General features: G+C 45.1%; 1 protein-coding gene across 7 annotated transcripts in view; it reads left to right on the top strand.

The window, feature by feature from the left end:
- The window catches only part of ATG4A (autophagy related 4A cysteine peptidase), a 64,242-nt gene that overhangs the window by 28,502 nt on the left and 15,922 nt on the right, over window positions 1-19,818 (top strand). For 4 of the 7 annotated variants that reach the window (XM_060291913.2, XM_030835778.3, XM_070044648.1 and 1 more), the window contains 8 exons: window positions 6,876-6,986; window positions 10,339-10,410; window positions 12,504-12,602; window positions 14,988-15,089; window positions 15,311-15,383; window positions 17,731-17,810; window positions 18,519-18,706; window positions 18,828-18,906. In XM_060291913.2, coding sequence (XP_060147896.1) covers window positions 6,876-6,986; window positions 10,339-10,410; window positions 12,504-12,602; window positions 14,988-15,089; window positions 15,311-15,383; window positions 17,731-17,810; window positions 18,519-18,706; window positions 18,828-18,906 — 804 coding nt within the window. Of the gene's footprint in view, window positions 1-6,875; window positions 6,987-10,338; window positions 10,411-10,451; window positions 10,537-12,503; window positions 12,603-14,987; window positions 15,090-15,310; window positions 15,384-17,730; window positions 17,811-18,518; window positions 18,707-18,827; window positions 18,907-19,818 lie in introns of all 7 variants that reach the window. The other 3 variants (XM_060291915.2, XM_060291914.2, XM_060291916.2) reach the window with 2 other exon arrangements.

The raw sequence follows: 19,818 nt of genomic DNA, 5'->3' as shown, positions 1-19,818 counted from the left end.
AGGTGTATTTTTCTGTGGGACCATCTCTATACAGACTGTGTATGCCAGATGCCTTTGGTGGGAGAGCTGGATTTGATGTGAATGCAAGTCACATCATTCCTCAGGGTGTGCTGGCAGCTATCACCTTTGTAGCTGGTGTGGCTGGAGCTATAAGGGCTAGAGCTGGAGGTGGGTGTGAGGTGGGACTTCCTCTCTGCTCAGTGGCTGTCACCACCCTCTTGGGGGTGGGGCCTGAGCTAACTCTGTTCCCTTTAAGTGTGTATTTTTCCCTCTCCCCACACCAGGACCTTTGCCCCAGAGGAGGAGAGTGCTGAAGCAAGCGGGGCCATGCGCTGACAAAGGTCTAATGCACTGCCTGTATAGGTGTCTGTGGCTCCACATAGCCTCAGGTGCAGATCCCCTTTGTTCCTCACAGCCTCTGCCACCCCTGCCCTGTTGTGGAACTGCCCTACAGGAAAGACGGTGCCTGTGTGAACTCTCCATGTATATTGGGAGGTTAGATGTGGTGCAGCAGCCACTGTCAGAGATCTGGGGGGCTTCTGAGGCACTGCTTGAGTAAGAGCTAAGAGTAGCTCCACTCTGGGACTGGGTCACCTCTGTGTCCCATAGTTGAGTCTTTTCCTCGTCATGGGCACCCCAGATCCAGTCAGTGCTGTGGCATGGGTTGAGCGGGGCTAGAGTATTCACTGAGCTTGGGCTGGCGGGCACGGCAAGGCAGTCACGGGAAACCCAGCAGCTGCTAGGGCAGACCTCTCTCTGCCCTGCCTTAGGGGCAGTTCCCCATTGTCTCTCACAGCTGGTCACTGTCCCCAGCCTCAGCTGCTCCCACCCTGTTGTAGAACTGCTCCTCAGGGCAGGCAGGGCCCTTGTGGTCACTCTGTGTGTATTGGGGTGGGGGAGTGAGCTGTGGTGGGGTGGCTGCCATCAGAGATCTGGGTGGCTTCTGGGACGCTGCTTGAGGAAGTGTCAACAATGGCCACTGCCGCCCCACCCAGGCTCCACCCCACGACTCAGTCACCTCTGCATCCCATGGTCAAGTCTTTTCTCTGGTCGTGGCTACCCCAGATCCAATTGGAGTGCTGTGGCATGGAATGAGTGGGATGGAAGCATTGCTCGGTTCTTCAGGCTGAGGTGCATGGCTAGCTGGTCGTGGGAAAACCAGCCGCCTCAGAGCAGATCGATCTCTGCCCTGCCTCGGGGACAGCCAACGTGCATGCACTCTTCACAAGTGGAGTCCAGTCTTGTTTGTCTAGCTGTCCTCCAACCAGCCGAGGGGCCTTGTCTCCTCCACAAAGAACCCCAGCTCTGGGACACCCAGTCTGTGGCTCAACCTGATCACTCCCCAGGGTGGGTGTCGACCCATGCGACCTCCCTTTTCCTCTGATTCCCCTCCCAGGGGCACGGGTCTCAACCTGATCACTTTTCTTCCCTTCCTACTGGATTATGTGTGGATCGTTCTTACAATCTTGGTTGTACAGGAGTGCTTCTGCCAGTTTCCAGGGTTTTTTTTAAAATTAATTAATTAATTAATTTATTTTTGGCTGCGTTGGGTCTTTGTTTCTGCATGGGGGCTTTCTCTAGTTGCGGCAAGAGGGGGCTACTTTTCGTTGTGGTGCGTGGGCTTCTCGTTGTGGTGGCTTCTCTTGTGGAGCACGGGCTCTAGGGGCGTGGGCTTCAGTAGTTGTGGCTCTCGGGCTCTAGAGCGCAGGCTTATTAGTCGTGGCACAGGGGCTTAGTTGCTTCTCAGCATGTGGGATCTTCCCGGACCAGGGCTCGAACCCGTGTCCTCTGCATTGGCAGATGGATTCTTTTCTTTTTTATTTTAATTAATTAATTAATTTTTAATTTTTGTCTACGTTGGGTCTTCGTTGCTGCACGTGGGCTTTCTCTGGTTGCCGTGAGCGGGGGCTACTCTTCCTTGTGGTTCATGGGCTTCTCATTGCGGTGGCTTCTCTTGTTGCAGAGCATGGGCTCTTGGTGCACAGGCTTCAGTAGTTGTGGCACGTGGGCTTCAGTAGTTGTGGCTCACGGGCTCTAGAGTGCAGGCTCAGTAGTTGTGGCACATGGGCTTAGTTGCTCCATGGCATGTGGGATCTTCCCAGACCAGGGCTCGAACCCATGTCCCCTGCCTTGGCAAGTGGATTCTTAACCACTGCACCACCAGGGAAGTCCCTCCAGTTAGTTCTAGTGAGAATTATTCCACATGTAGATGTATTTTTTATGCTTTTGTGGGGGGAGGTGGGCTCCATGTCTTCTTACTCCACCATCTTGATCTCTTCTCTCTCACTTTCCTTTCTTATAGGACTTATTGTTGTTAGTTGTTTCCAGACCTATCCTCTCTACTAGATTAAAAGCTTTTGGAGGATGGAGGCTACATCTCAGTGATGTCTTATTCTCTGTGCTTAGCACATAGTAGGTACTCTGTAAAAATTTATGGAATGAGTATATTAATGTATATTCAGCCCTTACCATACCTGTCTGACGTGAACATTTTCTTATGTTTTTGAAGCTGTGACCTGACAGTATGTTAAATGTGTATGTATTAAACTAGTGAATATAACAAAAAGGAGACGGACTGACAGATATAGAGAACAAGCTAGTGGTTACTAGTAGGGAAGGGCAAGATAAGGGTCGGGGATTAAGAGGCGCAAACTACTATGTATAAAATATAAGCTACAAGTACATATAATACAAAACAGGGAACATAGCCAATATTTTATAATAACTATAAATGGAATATAACCTTTAAAAATTGTGAATCACTGTGTTGTACACCTGAAACTTAAATAATATTGTACATCAACTATACCTCAGTTTTCTAAAAAATTCAAAAAATGTATCGCTGAGAAGGCAGTTTTGGAAGCAGCAGTATCCTGGAGTGCTTTTAGAATAGGGTGATCTACAAGGAAGATATGCTGTGGTGCCTCAGGCTTTTTCTGGCCCTGAGATTCTGTGACCTTTTGATTTCATTTTAGAGTGATTGTGTTGTTTGTGGGGCACAAACCCCACAGAATCTGGGAGCCTTGATGTACGAGTTTTGTTAAGCCCTATCAGAAAATCTTGTTTAAAATGATTTTTTCTTCATTTACTTGCAGTTTTACAAAATAATCCTTAGAAATATAGTCAATCACTGGAAAGCAAATTATTTATTTATTTATTTGCGGTACGTGGGCCTCTCACTGTTGTGGCCTCTCCCATCGCGGAGCGCAGGCTCAGCGGCCATGGCTCACGGGCCTAGCCGCTCTGCGGCATGTGGTATCTTCCTGGACCGGGGCACGAACCCGTGTCCCCTGCATCGGCAGGTGGACTCTCAACCACTGCGCCACCAGGGAAGCTCCCTGGAAAGCAAATTATTAAAGTAAGTTATCAGCAAAAATGGCAGAATGAGGACTTCTGAAAATTCTACCCATAATAGAAATGACAAGAATTGGCAAAAATGATCAGAATCAACTTTTGCAGCACTCTGGAAATTAACCAAAGGCTTGCACCAATCTGGGGAGTATTTATTCATGAAAAACGGCTGCATTTTGGTAAGAATAGTAAGCTTTGTGGCGTTTTCACTTGCGCTATGCCCATCCTTTGCTCTCCAGCTCTGCAGTAGCCTTGAGAATCCACAGCCTGCAGCCATAGGGAAAGCCAGCAACCTGGTAGCCCCTGGAGGACGCAGAACACAGTTGGAGCTCCTGTCAAGCCTCATTTCTAGAGAATTGTCATTATTTGATCTGTCTGACAATTCCCGGAAGACCCCACTTACAAGACTTGTATTTATTTGTCCTGACTTGGAGGTACAGAAAGCCTTCCCTGCCGGGGCTTTTTTGGAAAATTATTAGAGGCAATTGATTAACTTCACAGCTGTTTGAGGAGTAGATAACCAAAAAGTTTAAAAGGTAAAGCTAAGGAATAATATATCCACTGGGGCTTTGAAAAGTTCAGGCATATTCCTGGGAATATGGGAGGACCACATGCATGTTCAGGGCTATGTTCATTCCCAAGGCTGTGCGCATGCTCAGGAAAGACCTGAGAAGGCCCTCAGCTCTCACTCTGGCTATCCTCGAGCTCTGTACAAGCAGAAAGGGAAAACTAAGGCAGAGTTAATCAACTGCCTGGCTGACTGTTGAAGGCATGCCCCAACATGTACACAGAGCCACTTGGCCAAGACTGGGAGACTTTTTGGTTCCAGGAGTTTATGGAAACCTTTTTATGAATTATTAGTTGACTACGAAGCTAACCCAGCAGAGACTTCGGTGCAATAATTATTAAAGTAGAATGGAACAGAGTGAAGCCTATTGTCTATCGGACCTTGTAGAAGCTAATTCTTGGTCCACCAAGCTGCAGTATTTGCAGCTCTGCCTGTACAGTTCTATGTCTTTATAAACAGGCTGAAAGGGCAAGGAACTCATATGGGGCTGATGTCTTGTTTGTTAATTTTAAGACAAGACAAAAGTAGTTTTCGAAAATTTTTTTCCAAAGGATTGCCGTTAGTGAGAAGTGATTTGTTTGGAAATGCCATTTCACTTCTGCGCCCCAGCCACATCCCAGCTGGCTTCTTCGTCTCTTGGAGGTCTTCTTGTGGAAGACCAATTCCTCTCTCCTCCCCGGACTCCCATTTATATACTCTCCCTGTGTTACTGCCCTTTGCTTCTGTTAATCTCATCTTCTGTTCTGGCTTTTCATTTGTTTCATCCATGTAGCTTTCAATTCAGGCTGGCTATGGCCTGACACACTGCATTCTGGGAGTCTGTTTTTTAAGAGGAGAATCAGGCAGAATAGAGACTGTAGTGCCCTTTCTGCTGGCCTTGGGGGGTGGTGTGGAAGAGCAAGAGGAAAATTCTTTGGCTACCATTTTGGTCAGAGCCATCTCAGATGAAGCAGTGCAGTTCTCACAGGCTTTAAGGGGCTGTACTAATTTGACCAGATAGCTGGGCAATGACTCACTGAGACAGGGTTGGCGATAGAAAAATGTTTCTTTTTTCAGCCAGTACTAAAAAAAGACCCAAGGCTTATATGCATACATGCTGTACATTCATCCAGTGCCACCCTTCCTCATCCCTACCAGGGGAATGCCAGAGAGGTTGCCCCTTTCCCACACTCCTCGCAAGCTACTTATTTCCTGACTTCTTTTTTCTCTTTTCTATGCTACACTGGATGTTCATCTTAAGCTGATTTCTCTCGCCTGTGAGGGGTGTAGAGTAGGGTGGGGAGGTACACAGTGTGATTTATGCCACCTCAGTCCACCACCTCCTGGGGATGGCCTGACCTGGATGATCATTTTTAGCCTGCTGTTTCCTGGGCATGGGCCAGGGGCTGAGGCCAGTGGCAGAAAGGCTAAGACGGCACAAGCTCCCTGGCAGATTCGGCAGTGATGAGTTTTCACTGGGGAATGAAATGGCTGTCTCATTTCTAACTTCTTTAGGTTTGAAATACTGCCAAGGCTGTAACCCTAATGATTAAAACATCTTGAGGAGAAAGGCTACCTAAATCCCTGAAAGATTGGACTTCTGGAATGTGTTTCAAGAAAGGCAGTATCCCTGGGTAGCTGTGTTTCTAAAATTTTAACTTCAAACAAATTATAACTTCAATTTATACAAATTATACAAAGTATAACATCAGCCTCCAACCACGTAACCTGTTTTCATGATCAGATAAGACTCATTTATACTTAAGAACATTTATTTCTATGAAAACAGCATGCCTTAGAAAACAAAGCCAAAAGAAAGCAATTTGTCCTTTCAAGTGAGCTTAAACACATCCCACGATGCCATTTTTTATAGGAAACTATTCCCCTGGTGCTCTTAGGGACTGGTCTGGGAGAGTCCCTGCAGCTACTTGTATCTGCACAAAATGACCCCTACTCTGTCTGAGCTCCCCTCCCCATAGGGGCTGGGAGCCTCCAAGAGCTGAGAAGAGAAGGTGTGTGTTGAGTTGTCTCAGCTTTGAACTTGAAATATGATTTGTCATTGAAATAACACCATAAACTATGATATATACTAGCAATTTGATTTTTCTGGTTACAGGTTAAGATAGATTTTTCTGGGCTGGCTTGGAAACTTATTTACCTACAATATTCTTTCTCTCAGAAAATTACTTAAAGGGAACTTTTGCAATAAAACCCCTTCATAAATCAGTCTCGACTCTTTTAGCAGACCCTTTCTCCGCAGGTGGTACAAAAGTGAATATTAACATATCTCGCATTACATGGCCATAAGTTCTGAGACTGTGGCCTGTGAACTTATGAGATTTAATTGTATTTTGTTCAGTTGCTTTCTCTTGAGAGAGAGTCACTTGTGAATCCCAAGAACAAGTTATATTTATCGGCAGCTTCAAGATTCTTCTTTGCAGAAGTTATAAGTGAATAAAATGGTAAATGAAAGTACTGTTAAAACATCTGGTCTTCCAGCTAAAATATTACGTTTTCACTGTTGTATAGTCTTTCAGGTTTATCATAACCCCCTTCTAAGCCACTGGCCGCTAGAAACCTCACAATATTCCCTGTGATGTGGACAGGGTTTAGGTATGCAGGTATTATTGTGCCACCTGCTACAGTCACACTAGGAGAAGCTGGAAAGTGACTATTTACAAAGAAAGCCCCATTGGAAAAAAAAAGTTTGACATAGCTGTGATCAAAAAATTATTCAGAGATGGTGCCACATGGGACCATGAGAAAGGGAAGGTCAAAATAGGTGGTCAAGAGGAAATTCCTCTACTAAAGAATTTTCAGGCCTTGTGAGTGTCTTTGTTCCTCAAGGAAAAGGATTTGCTTCCATTAAATTCTAGCCAGCCACCTTTTACCTTCAGGACAAAGGTAATAATCAGTAAACCAAAGAAGCAAGCCCTCTGTATTAAATTTTGCCTAAGTTTCTTTCTTTTTCTTTCAGTTTTATCCAAGTATGAAAACCAGATTACTATTTTCGCTGACTACCTAGAAGAATTTCCAGATACAGATGAGCTGGTATGGATCTTGGGGAAACAGCATCTTCTTAAAACCGGTAAGGTTTGGTAGCATTGGACTGTGAGAACCCAAATGAGGTGGGTGCCCAGGGTTAAGGTCCTATCCTGTTTTCCTCCTTGGGTTGATAAGGGTTAATGCTACTCCTAGGCGGATTTACCTGACAACCAGAGGAGTTTTAAGCCTCAGGCCCCTTGCTTGCATGCAAGGTCCCTTCTAAGGCCCTGAGAGGCCCTAGCAGCGTGTTCACATGGTCATTGGTATTTGTACGATTTGAAAAAGTCATGTATTTTTGTTCTTTTCCTTAAAGGAGAACCCCCAGATTCTATAAGCCTCGGGTTTCAAAAAACATGGACCTGCTCCTGGTATCACTAACCAGTATCTAGTCTTTGATGACTGGGCTACATACTTCTCATTCCTCTCACGTCCTTTTCTATCTAGATGAAAAACACTGCCACCCAAGGGACTTCTAAACAGCCCATGGCTGTTTAGAAGTCAGCAACAATATCAGACACTGAGAAGTCTTATAGTTTTAGAGCTTTTGCTGACTGCAGCACTGTCTCCGTTTATTCTGATTTTGTATAGAACTTTTTACCCACTGCAACTAGAGGGAAAGGAGGCTTGGATTTTTCTTCTTTACCCTTACTCTCTTATAGATTGGGAAAGACCTTTTCACCTGAAACTGCTAACAACCCAGCACATAGATAAAGCCTGAACTTGGAGAGAGGCAGCTCTGATTTTTGTATCTGAGGAGAGATCCTCTTTGGAGGCCCTAGCATGGCGGGAGGGACAGAAGAAGCTGATCAAAAGGCAGGAGGGGGGACTTCCCTGGCAGCTCAGTGGTTAAGACTCTGCGCTTCCAATGCAGGGGGCGTGGGTTCAATCCCCGGCTGGGGGACTAGGATCCCACGTGCCACACGGCATGGCCAAAAAATTAAAAAAATTAAAAAAAAAAAGGCAGGAGAGGAAGTTAGCATCTCTTAACTCCATCTGAGTCTGGCTTCATCCTTTTGATTGGAGAATCCTGAATAGTAGAGAGCACCTAGTGCTAGCAATTAGGAGACCTTTTGTATTCAGGCTCTTCTACCTTGGATAATTCACTTTCTCTTTCCACATCTTAACTCCTTTCACCAGTAGTTAACTGGAGGGGGACTGGAGATGATCTCTTCTAGTTCAGCATTCCATGACAACAGGGATCCCCAAGTTGCCATATATGCCCATTTTCTTTTTTTTAACATCTTTATTGGAGTATAATTGCTTTACAATGGTGTGTTAGTTTCTGCTTTATAACAAAGTGAATCAGCTATACATATACATATATCCCCATATCTCCTCCCTCTTGCATCTCCCTCCCACCCTCCCTATCCCACCCCTCTAGGTGGTCACAAAGCACCAAGCTGATCTCCCTATGCTATGCGGCTGCTTCCCACTAGCTATCTATTTTACATTTGGTAGTGTATATATGTCCATGCCACTCTCTCACTTTGTCCTAGCTTACCCTTCCCCCTCCCCGTGTCCTCAAGTACATTCTCTATGTCTGCGTCTTTATTCCTGTCCTGCCCCTAGGTTCTTCAGAACCATTTTTTTTTTAGATTCCATAATTATGTGTTAGCATATGGTATTTGTTTTTCTCTTTCTGACTTACTTCACTCTGTATGACAGTCTCTAGGTCCATCCACCTTGCTACAAATAACTCAATTTTGTTTCTTTTTATGCTGAGTAATATTCCATTGTATATATGTGCCACATCTTCTTTGTCCATTTCATCTGTCAATGGACACTTAGGTTGCTTCCATGTCCTCAAATATGCCCATTTTCAAATGTTAGGCTGGAAAAGGCCTTTCAAGGTGAAATTATTATTAAAATGTCTATACAACTTTTCCCCAGACTTTCTAGCATATAGGCAAGCTGGAAGACATAGAGAATATCAGAGGAAGGAGTGAGTGGCGTGAGCATTTGAGAGGAGGGAATATAATAACAGCTAACATTTACCTCAGGCTTACTGCATACTGTACCATGTAAGCTACTACTTTCCATGTAGTGTTATCTTGTTGAATACTCATAAGTCTATGAAGTAGGTACGATCACTCTCCCCATTTTACAGATGAGGAAACTGAAGCTTAGAGAGGTTAAGTGACAAGCCCACACAGTTGGTAAGTAGTAGAGTCAGGGTTCAAACCCAGGCAGAATATGGCTCCAGAAGTCTTGCTCTTAACCATTTTACGTCTGCTTCCCATAATGTGCTAGGCACCGGCAACATGAAGGGGAAGGAAAATCCAGACAGCTCAACTTTCTGATTTGTTCAAAGGAAAGGCAGGAGAAAAAATAGAGACTATTGGATAAAATTGAACTTCCTTTTCTTCTTTTAAAGTGCAATGGCTATAAGTTCTCTATAGAATACAAATATAGATGTGTTGTTGAGAAGGGGGAGAGAGAAGACTAAGAAAGACAGAACCACATCTAAGTACAGATGACATGTGGATGCCAGATTTGTGGCCATCGAAGTAAATTTATGCCATGAAATACAAGAAAGCATGCTTTGGAAAAAAATATACAAAAGCATTTGTGGTGTTATACATCCATTTAGATTAAAAACGCCAGTTGCAGTAGGTAGTATTGATAAATTTCTTATACACTTAATTTGCTTAGCAGGGACATCTCCTTCATAGTTAAACATTTGTGTGTACCCCCCCCCACATACACACACACACACACACACACACACACACACACGACCCATCCCTAGTTTTAGATAACAGACAATGGATGCTGATAAGAGATCCAACCAACCGTCATCATTCAGGCAGGGGCTGATTGCCTTGTGAGCAGGTTATCCAGGATCCTTGCTTTTCCTAGTCCTTGTCTTTTGGTCATGTGACCCCAGTGTTAAGTACCTATTGGGGCTTTGGCTCTCAGTGAGAAGGAGGCAGGAACCACTCAGCATCATTGTACTAGCCAGTAGCTCTGATCAAAACATAGGTGGGGGCTTCCCTGGTGGCACAGTGGTTGAGAGTCCGCCTGCCGATGCGGGGGACACGGGTTCGTGCCCCGGTCCGGGAGGATCCCATGTGCTGCGGAGCGGCTGGTCCCGTGAGCCGTGGCTGCTGAGCCTGTGCGTCCAGAGCCTGTGCTCCGCAACGGGAGAGGCCACAGCAGTGAGAGGCCTGCATACCGCAAACAAACAAACAAACAAACAAAAATACATAGGTGGGAGGAAATGCTGAAATTATTTGGCTAAAATGAGTTTGGGTTGCCTATGAATTTCCCTTAGCCTCATGACAATGGAATTGTCTGGTTATTTGAAATTGAGTTTGCTGCTGGCTCAGAAATCAAAGGCAGATATCTTCAGATGGGATACGGTGATTTAATTTTAATTTCACATTTAATTACAGAAAAATCTAAGCTGTTGTCTGATATAAGTGCTCGTCTGTGGTTTACATACAGAAGGAAATTTTCACCGATTGGTAGGTATATCATTTATTATACTGTGCTTTCTTCTTTGTAGATAGCTTTCCTGAGGTTATCAGTGACATCATGGAAACCTCAGAACTAACAGCTCACTATGGCGAAGAATTTAATGTGGCGGAGTAGTTAAGTCTTATGCTTCATCCAGAAATCTCATTGCCGACGTGCCTCATCGTGTATGGTTCCATGGTGTTAATGTGTAATGCCAGTATACTTTTGAGCCCAACCACCTCCAAGTGTTCAGGCACTTAGAAGTGTTACTTGTTTTAATTCTAAGAGCAAGGCAAAAGTCAAGCTTTTAATTTGGACAGTATCTATTAAATTATAATCCACTGCTTTGTGGAGATATTTGATTATTAAAGTTGGCTGTACCTTGAAGGAAAGAAAATAATTCCTTTGCTTTTTTTTTCCCTGTGAGATGAAAACATCTTGCCACTGGGAGATGAATTATAATGGACTTGCTTGGAACTAATTCTAGTCAGTTAAGAGTACCAGCTGCTGTCTAGAAAAAAGGACAGTTCAATGAGCTAAGTGAATAGGATCCCTCCAGAGAAAATTTGTGAAATGTTTGCAAGTAGGGTGACCTCTTCCTAGTCTCGTGGTACTGTAGGAAAGGATCACCAAACTCAAATGGTGGAAGCTATTCTAAGAGGAAACCTGTCTGACTAATTTTGGTCCAGGACTGGACCTAGTAACTGGAGTGAAATAAACCTTTCTGATAAGTGCAAAGAGTGAAGTTCACACAGACATTTTTTTTTCTTTTTTTTGCTCTCCACAGGAAGTACCTGAGCAAAATACGCAAAAGAACAATCTTTAGTACCCAGTGATTCTAAACTGTTAAACTTTTTTCTGGGTGAAGAGATCTTTGCAAGATTTGAAAACATTTGCAGTTCAACTCTGACAATGTTTTGGAAGAGATGATCTTTTTTTTTATGTGGGCTTCCTTGCATCTTTTCCATACTAATCTGGCCCATAATCCCACCATTAGCAAGAGCCAAAGGACTCCCCTTCCAGCTCACAAATTGGCTCAACCTTCCCCATCTTGCTGTAGCAACTCTCCTTCAGTCCCCACAACACAAGGAAAGGAGCGGCCACCTTGGCCCACTTGTCTTACGTGGTTGATGACCCCCTTTACAGTTAGTCTTGTGAGACCATGCTTACAGCATACTTTTCCACTTCCATGTTGGGAAATGAAGCAATGAAAGCAGAATGTCTCTTCCACCATCCAAGTTATCTCATTTCACTGGTACCTTGAAAAAGGATACTGAGCTCACCCTGGCCACGTTTATGGGATTTTTGTTACATCAAGTGTTCTTAAAATGGAACCCGTTGCCTTATTAACTGGCTTTGTGCCTTTTAAAAAGGTAGTACATTTCTGATTTATTAGTGGTATTTTTAATTATGACCATACTCATAACACCAAATATTTACATCGTCCTGAGTGGGTTGTAGAACACTTTTAGACTCTCTCTTTTAATTCTTACAATATCCACTAATAGTAGGCAAGGCATGTGCTATTATCCCCAGTCTACAGATGAGACTGGTCTTCTGATGCCTAATCTAGGACTCTTTCCTCTATTTCACATTCTCCCTCTTACTGTTCAGACCTTCATAATGTATATTTAGAACAGTCAAGAGCCTTCCAGATTTCCTTGACCATTTTGATAATCAAGTTTGGTAGCATTTATTCCTTAACTAAGGTAAGATTGCCCTCCCCGAGAAGTGAGTTGTGAAAAGTCAGGTTCGGTCAAGCAGATGATGACATGGCATGGACTAAGTGTTGGTAGTCATACATGTTAGTCATATACCAAAACTGTACACATACCTGGATGTCTCTAGGCAGAAAACATAAGGGGCAGGTTTTGTTCATTTGTTTGTTTTCCTTTGGCCATAGAACCTGTTTTGGTTAACTCAGCATTATCTTTGCAAGTTCCACCCTGTAACAGACCCTGTTTGATGTCTGACTATATCTCTTGCCTCTCTATTCCGAGTATGTGTGCCTGTCTGTCTTGTATGATTCCCAAATATGCTGATGTTTCGGGAAAGGGCAGTTCAAGGATCTCATATTCATTCCCATCCATTTTGCCAACAGGGGGAACGGGCCCTTCGTCAGACGCCGGCTGGGGATGTATGCTACGCTGTGGACAGATGATGCTGGCTCAAGCCCTTATCTGCAGACACTTGGGCAGGGGTGAGTTCAATTTGTTCTGGAAACTGCCTCGGAGACCTCTGCAGTCGCACTTGCTGCTGGTAGTTTAGCACTGGTGCCGAGGGAACAGAGCTGCAGGTCCTGAAGTGCTCTCTGCAAGTCCAAGTAGTGGGGCTGACAAGTTGACAAAACCTCTCGTGAGAAGAAAACAGCCGGCATTTCCTTGTGACTCACCAAGCTGGAGACATATTTTCCTGGGGCAGATGAATGCTGAGGCAGGTGTATCATTTAGAGTTTCCATCTTCACTATTGTTCGCATGAGTCCTTAAACAGGTCAGATAACAAAGGGAGCAGGAAGAAGGGTGTGGTGGTAAGTCTGTTTTTTGACCTCATTTAAAATATCTGCCTAGTGAAGGATGTCAGTGACCTAAAGGAAGTGCCTAATGAGGGAGATATTTTGGTTTGGGTTCACTGATGATGTCCATTCGATGATGAAGAAATCCTTAAATCAGCTTCCTCAGGAGGCTGCTTCATTAAGAACCTTCCAGTAATCACTGCTGGAACTCTCGAGTCTTGCTTTCTTAAGACATGCGTGTGCTTCCCTGTCGGCATCTGTAGGCTGACCTTGGGTAGATGCCAGTTCAGGCACTTGGGTGAAAGTCTGGTTTGCCTTGGGGATGAGGGAGTGAAAGAACACCTTGGATGAGATTGGGCTGCTGAACTCATTGGCTTTTGCTCCTTGAGATTCAGAGGTACAAAAACGTCGCTCCCTGTCCGGGACTACGCAACCTCACACATCTTCCTGTGGTTCCCAGAGAAGATTGGGGAAGAGGCTGGGGAGAGTTTAGGGCTTCGTGCCTTCTTTTCAGGGTCTAGGATGTCCTGTGCCTGTGTTTCCTGGGTAGTATCATAATTTCTGTTTTACAGATGAGGAAACTGAGGCTCAGGAAGTAAGGTGACTTGCCCTGGGTCAAACAGCAAGAAGGCATCGATTTGGGAATAGAATGCAGGTCTTCTGTCTCCTTGTCCAGTGATTTCTCTACTGTACACATACTTCTTGGAGCAGATTGTTCTTACTGTTTAACTTTCTCATTTATGAAACACTTCAAGATGATTCTTCTGGAAGTGAATTTTGTGGAAAGCAAACTGGGGGAAAAAACCCACAGTCAGCAATCTCAATTGTCTTAATATAAAAGCAAGTAGCAGGAAGAATGTGTAAATAGATCTTGTAGCTAAGATGAATGAGAAGATGTAATTTTATAAAGAAGTATTTTGGAGTGTTTCCTATTCGGTTATTTTACAGTTGAGGTGGGGTGTTCACTTATCACTGTCATCAGTAAATATTTAGTGGTACTTAGAAGCCAGCTAATCAGGGTTTCCCCCAGACTTGGACAGTTTGGTAGCTGATGAAAAACAGTTGGGTGTTCTTCACCCTTTGAAGACTGCTGGATGCGAAGTTTAAAACTTTGGTTTCAGAAATACTAGAAGCGAAGAGAACTAAAGACTCTGGAGATAGTGGCCTTTGGCTTCAAGTAGATTTCAGTTGTGAATTCAAATGCTCTCTAAAACCTCAGGAGAGAAACTTCTGTCTTGGAAGGAAACTAAGTCTCAGAAATCTGTCCCATTAGACAGAGTTCCTAGAGCTGAGGGAATGGGAATAGTGCGTCCTGTCCACAGCAGTGACGACGAGAGTTTTTGCAGTTGTCCTCAGTAAGCGATAAGCAGCCCCTATCGGATTTGGGGGGCTGTGCCTGAGGCACAGATGGGATCCCCACAGATGTACTTATTTTAGTTTTGGTCATAAGGAAACCTGGAACACCTGATAACAAAGGTATTTGTTTTTCCAAAACTCATCGTGGCCTTTTTAAAAGGTTGTGTAAAAATGGCAGCATGCATTTAAAAAAAAAAGCTTCCTTAGTTGCAAATTGTGTGTATTCCCCTGGGAATAGGTGTGTGTCAGAAGAGCACTTCCCCCCGTGAGACTCTGTGGGCAATGCTGCCAAAATATACGAACCAAAGCCATTGCTGTCTGTGTGGACATGAGACATAACAGCGTCTGGGTGAGACACGGATATACTGCCAGGTTTTGTGGTGACCTCCTGTTCACTGAGTAGCTGACCAGAAAGGCCTTGTGACACTGTCTTCATGTAATATTTATCCAACTCAAGCTCGTGGGCTAAGTCAATTCCTTGGTCAACTTCTTGTTTTGCTTTTACTTTATACCCAGTGAGTCTTTGAAAGAAATCAGTTTCCAGATGTCTTGGTCATCAACATTAAAGATCCTTAGGAATGTTCTGACTTGATCGCTCCCACCTTCTACATGTAACTCTTTTGTTTTCCTTCTAACCTCGTAGTCCCAGTAAGAGTGCAGAGATAACAAGCAGTTATAAAAATGATTTTAACTCATTTTTTCTTTTTCCTAAAAAGACTGGAACTGGGAGAGACAGAAAGAACAACCCAAAGAATACCAACGAATCCTACAGTGCTTCCTAGATAGAAAAGACTGTTGCTACTCTATCCATCAAATGGGTAAGGTCACATGAGTAGTTTAAAGGCTGTCTCTCTGTTCTGTAGTTCAATTAAGAGGAAAGGAACACTGTATGTGAAATTCAGCTTACATTGCTGTACTTGCTTTTCTTGTTCCCTGCTTTATATGTGGCTCTACTAAGTCATCCCATCTACTTATTTATGCAAAAAATTAGGAGTTGGTGGTTTGCTAACCTGTTTATTATTTTTCCACATAAAAACAGCACAGATGGGTGTAGGAGAAGGGAAATCAATTGGCGAATGGTTTGGACCAAATACAGTTGCACAGGTGTTAAAGTAAGTAAAAGAGTCTGTCATGCGCCTTATGCTACCATCTCCTATGCCTCCCTCCACCAACTCAACATCCCATCAACCCAGCTGTTCCTGCCATCCCACTAAGCCGCCAAACATCTGTACCATTTTGCTCAGATAGTTCTTTGAAATGTATAATGTGTGTGGGCAACTGTCTTGGTAAATCACAGTTATAGTCATTGGTATCAGTCTATGGGGAGGCCCCTCAGGACTCATTCTGTATCCCACTTGTAGATTGGTGCTCATGTGCTCAGCCGTCAGCCTGAGGGTCACTTTGAAGCCAAAGGGTTTGCACTAAGTGGGGAAGCCTGAGCCAGCCTAGGCAAGACACAGACTCCCACCCTGTATGGTATATAAAAAAAAATTCTTCACTGATTCATTCAACATTTACTGGGTGCCTCTGTTGCCCTAAGTACTGAGTGCACAGAAATAAACTAGGTGTAGTTCTTGCTTCAAGGACCTCACCACCTATTAGAGGAGACAAACCTCAAGAGAGTCTTAGAATCAGTTTGTCATCTCTTAGGAGACTCAAGGTACCCCAGCATGGTACTTTCGCAATTGTCCTGTTAAGTCTCAGAATTCACCTCCCACAGCAAGAGGCGACATGGAGAGGCCAGGACCAATGCTTTGGAAATGAATGGGGTGAGTGGCATCAGCACCTACAGCTGCAGGCCACCTCACCTATTGTCACTCTCCTTTCTGACAACCTGTCACCAAATGGGAACTCCATGAGGGCAGAGATTGTATTTGCCTCGTTCACTCCTGTAATATTAGCACATGAAACTGCCTGGCACATGTAAGTGCTCAATAAATACTTGATGAATGAATGAATGAAAATGGCAGATAGAATCTGGGGCTGGATTTAGGCATCAGAAAATTGAAACCGTCTAGCCTCCTTTGGTAGCTACTTCAATTCCTGGCTCTCTGGCGTGTGATGATGGGACCTGCTCCATGCAAAATACAGATGGGGCACTGTTTCAATTATTAGCCAACCTTCAATGAACTGGAATGCTTTGTAAATGTGCTTTTGAGGGGAGTAGTCTGGACTTCCTGGGGACCCAAGTGAAACCTGTATCTTTGCATTACTCTGCTAACAGTGCAGCCTCTCTGAGACCACTTTCTTACCTTGGTCCGTAGTGGTTTTTGGGGTGTTGTTGATCTGCTGAGTGAGGATCTGGTGGTATTTCGGGAACCACTGTAGGAACCCAGGACAGAAAGTGTAGAAGATTAGAATGGCTGTGCCGAGCCCAAAACCTAGCTTGATATGGTTGGTTTATAAATGACATCCCTCAGAATTTGCTTCTTTCTTCTAAATTTTGAGCTTCCCACAACGAGCAAATGGAAACATACATTTTTAAAGAACTTAAGTGGGTTCTGAGTCATCGTGATTGTTATTAACAACAGTAGATGATGATGATGTCATCATTATTATTTTGGGGGAAAGATACTACATTAAATGAAATTAAAATATAATGGTAATTAACCTCTTCTTGGGAGTTCCTTTGGTTTGGGAGAGAATGTGTCTTTTGTTTTGTTTTGTTTTGTTTTGTTTTGTCAGCTATTGAGACTGGGCTTTACTGCAGAATTCCAGAGTAGCCAGGGTAAACATGTCTTCTTCATACTGGCAAGAGGAGAAAGAAATAAGGGAGAGATAGACAAGGTACTTTACTCAGACATCAGATAATCTCTCTTTTAAAGGGGTTTGCTTTCTAGTCTCCTCTGAAGTCATGCATTTCAGCATGCTCTGTCTTCAGTTGTTGACCAGCAAGGCCCGGCACTGAAGCCATCTGCGGCCCAAGTCTCCTGGGACAGCATCCTTACCGCATGTGGGAAGGGACAGAAGAGATCACCTCTCTCTCTCTCTCTCCCCCCCTCCCTGGATTTCCCTAGAACTTATTGTTTGTATTATGTATGCTCCTAAACAAATATATATATGTGTATATTAATAACAGTTTTCTTTTTTTGAAAGAAGGAGTAAGTCAGAATGTCTCTTATTTAAGAAAAGAAAACAAAATCTCTTGGGAGAAGATGCACTGGTAACCTCTCTCTCTCGCCCAGTAGGAGTAACATTATTTAGCAAGGCAGCCTTTTGCATTTTGTAAAGCAGGCCTTATGTTTGAGGTGCGGAAACAGTGCCTCTGGCATTCTCAAGGTCCCTGGACATAGAATGTTCCAGAGCTCAGTCAAGGGAGCCAGACCTGACCTGAATCCCAACTTCTCTGTGGCTCAGTGTTCAGTAACTTCAGGAACGCTGGGCATACATAGGTCGTACTGCTTCCTGCCGAGATGTCCATCTTCCCCAATTGTGACTTCATTGTATGTTGCTTTGCAGAAAACTTGCTTTATTTGATGAATGGAATTCCTTGGCTGTTTATGTTTCAATGGATAACACCGTGGTTATTGAAGATATCAGTGAGTCCCGGGCCAGTTTACATTCTCGGGTGGCTGGGTGATGCGGTTCTTCCTCACCATTCAGAATGTGTGTGGGGCGTGGTGGGAGAGAAAGACAGAAAGCGAGGGAGAAAAAGAGAAAGAAGATACATACACACCCCCATTCCCCCGCCCCACGACCCTCTGGCCTGCCCATCTAGCAGGACAGGGGAGCACCGGGCTCCGGTTAATCATTCCCTGTGCCCCTTCTTCTCTTCCCTTTCAGCTTTCTGAAAGGGAGAAAACAATTAGAGGATCTCTGCTGCCCCTCAGTGAGGCACCAGACCCTTTCCCTGCAGGACTCCCCAAGTGCAGGTAATCAGTTAAACCACTGACAGGTCTTCTGTGGCAGCCCCCCTGTGCTCCCTGCCACGGGGTTAGAGGGACCAACAGATACAGTCCCTGTTTCCAAGGCCCTTGCAGTCTGGTTGAGAAATGAGATTCTCCCAGTGAGCCCATAATATCTGACAAGAGGTAAGTGAGTGTTCAGTTGCCAGAAGGAGGAGAAGTAAGGGCTGGAGGAGTGGCCTGGGCTTCCTGTAGGAGGTCGGGCAGCAGGGCCCCGGTGGCCGGGGGAAGGGCCTTCCAGGCAGCGGCTGTCATGTGAGGTCTCCTTTGGTTTTGCCCTTGGCACATCTCCTAGGGCTGGATGCCCCTTATTTACCCAGCTCTCTTGTCTTCTGTTTCTAGAAAAAATGTGCCACACCCTCCCCTTGAGTGCTGAAACAGCTGCCGAGAGCCCCCCTGAGTCTCTGAATGCTTCGACCCAGAGTAAGGGCCCCTCTGCCTGCTCTCCAGCCTGGAAACCCTTGCTGCTCATTGTGCCCCTCCGCCTGGGCATAAACCAAATCAATCCTGTCTATGTCGACGCCTTCAAAGTAAGTCGCACCTTTCCCCAAGCCGCTTGCTGCCCGCCCATCCCACCGCCATGTGAGCACGGAGATCCGTGAGCAGCAGTCCACACATGAGCTGAGAATCTTGCGTTCTCTTTCCCTCCAGGAGTGTTTTAAGATGCCACAGTCTTTAGGGGCATTAGGAGGAAAACCAAATAACGCCTATTATTTCATAGGATTCTTAGGTAAGAAAAGAGGAATCACAAGTAAGTCATCATGGGCTAGGGGAGGGTGGGCAGAAGGTCTGCACGGGAGACCAGGCAATTCCAGTTTTAGGGGGCCCTCACCTAGCCTGGAGATGCTGTGGCCTCTGGGCAGCTCATCTTGTCTCTGGCCTGGAGAGTAACGTTTACCTGTGCCTGACAGAGAGCAGATCCCCCTTCAGTGCCTCTGCTTCATTGCCTCTTGACAAGATGGTTCCGTGGCTGCTTTCCCACTGGACGGCCCCAAGGTCATAGCATTGCTTCAGCACCTGTCTCTCTTTCCTGTGGCGCCCAGGGTGGCAGGGCTTCACTCCCCTGGCCTTGCCGATACCCCTCTTACTGGGGCTCGGGCGTTCAGGCTAGGAGCCGTCCTCTGGCTTCCTAGGCTCATGCAGCTTGGGTTGCTAGCTTATTGTTCAGAGCCCTGACTCTGGTGAGAATAAGAGGAGGCGAAGACAGAGGTATCCCTTTCCTGATACTGGAGGCTAAGCCTTAAAACGACTAACCTCCTAATGTAGATCCTGATGAGCAGCCCGGCATTACCTGCCTCAGTAGATGCCTCTGGAAACCCAGCCACTCACTAGCTGTGACCAGAGACATTTAAGGCCCTTGGCACACGACGGGAGCTAGCCCGGTGCTTCTCAAACTTTAATGTGCACATGAATCACCTTGAGAGCCTATTATAATGTGGGTTCAGCAGTTCCGGGGTGGAGCCTGAGAGCCTGCATTTCTAACTAGGTAGTGCCGGTGCTGCTGGTGCCACACTTTGAGTACCAAGGGCCTAGACACCTGCTTAGTGCTGCAGAGTAAGGGAGTGATGCGGTGAGGGAAATGGGATACGGGACACCTCTCGCAGGAGTGGGCTTCGAGGAAGCTATGAGCTTAGAGTGCAAG

Source organism: Globicephala melas, chromosome X (genome assembly GCF_963455315.2).
Source record: "Globicephala melas chromosome X, mGloMel1.2, whole genome shotgun sequence".
NCBI lineage: Eukaryota > Metazoa > Chordata > Mammalia > Artiodactyla > Delphinidae > Globicephala > Globicephala melas.
The sequence above is the reverse complement of the archived record's forward strand: the minus strand, read 5'-3'. Positions and strand labels throughout refer to the sequence as shown.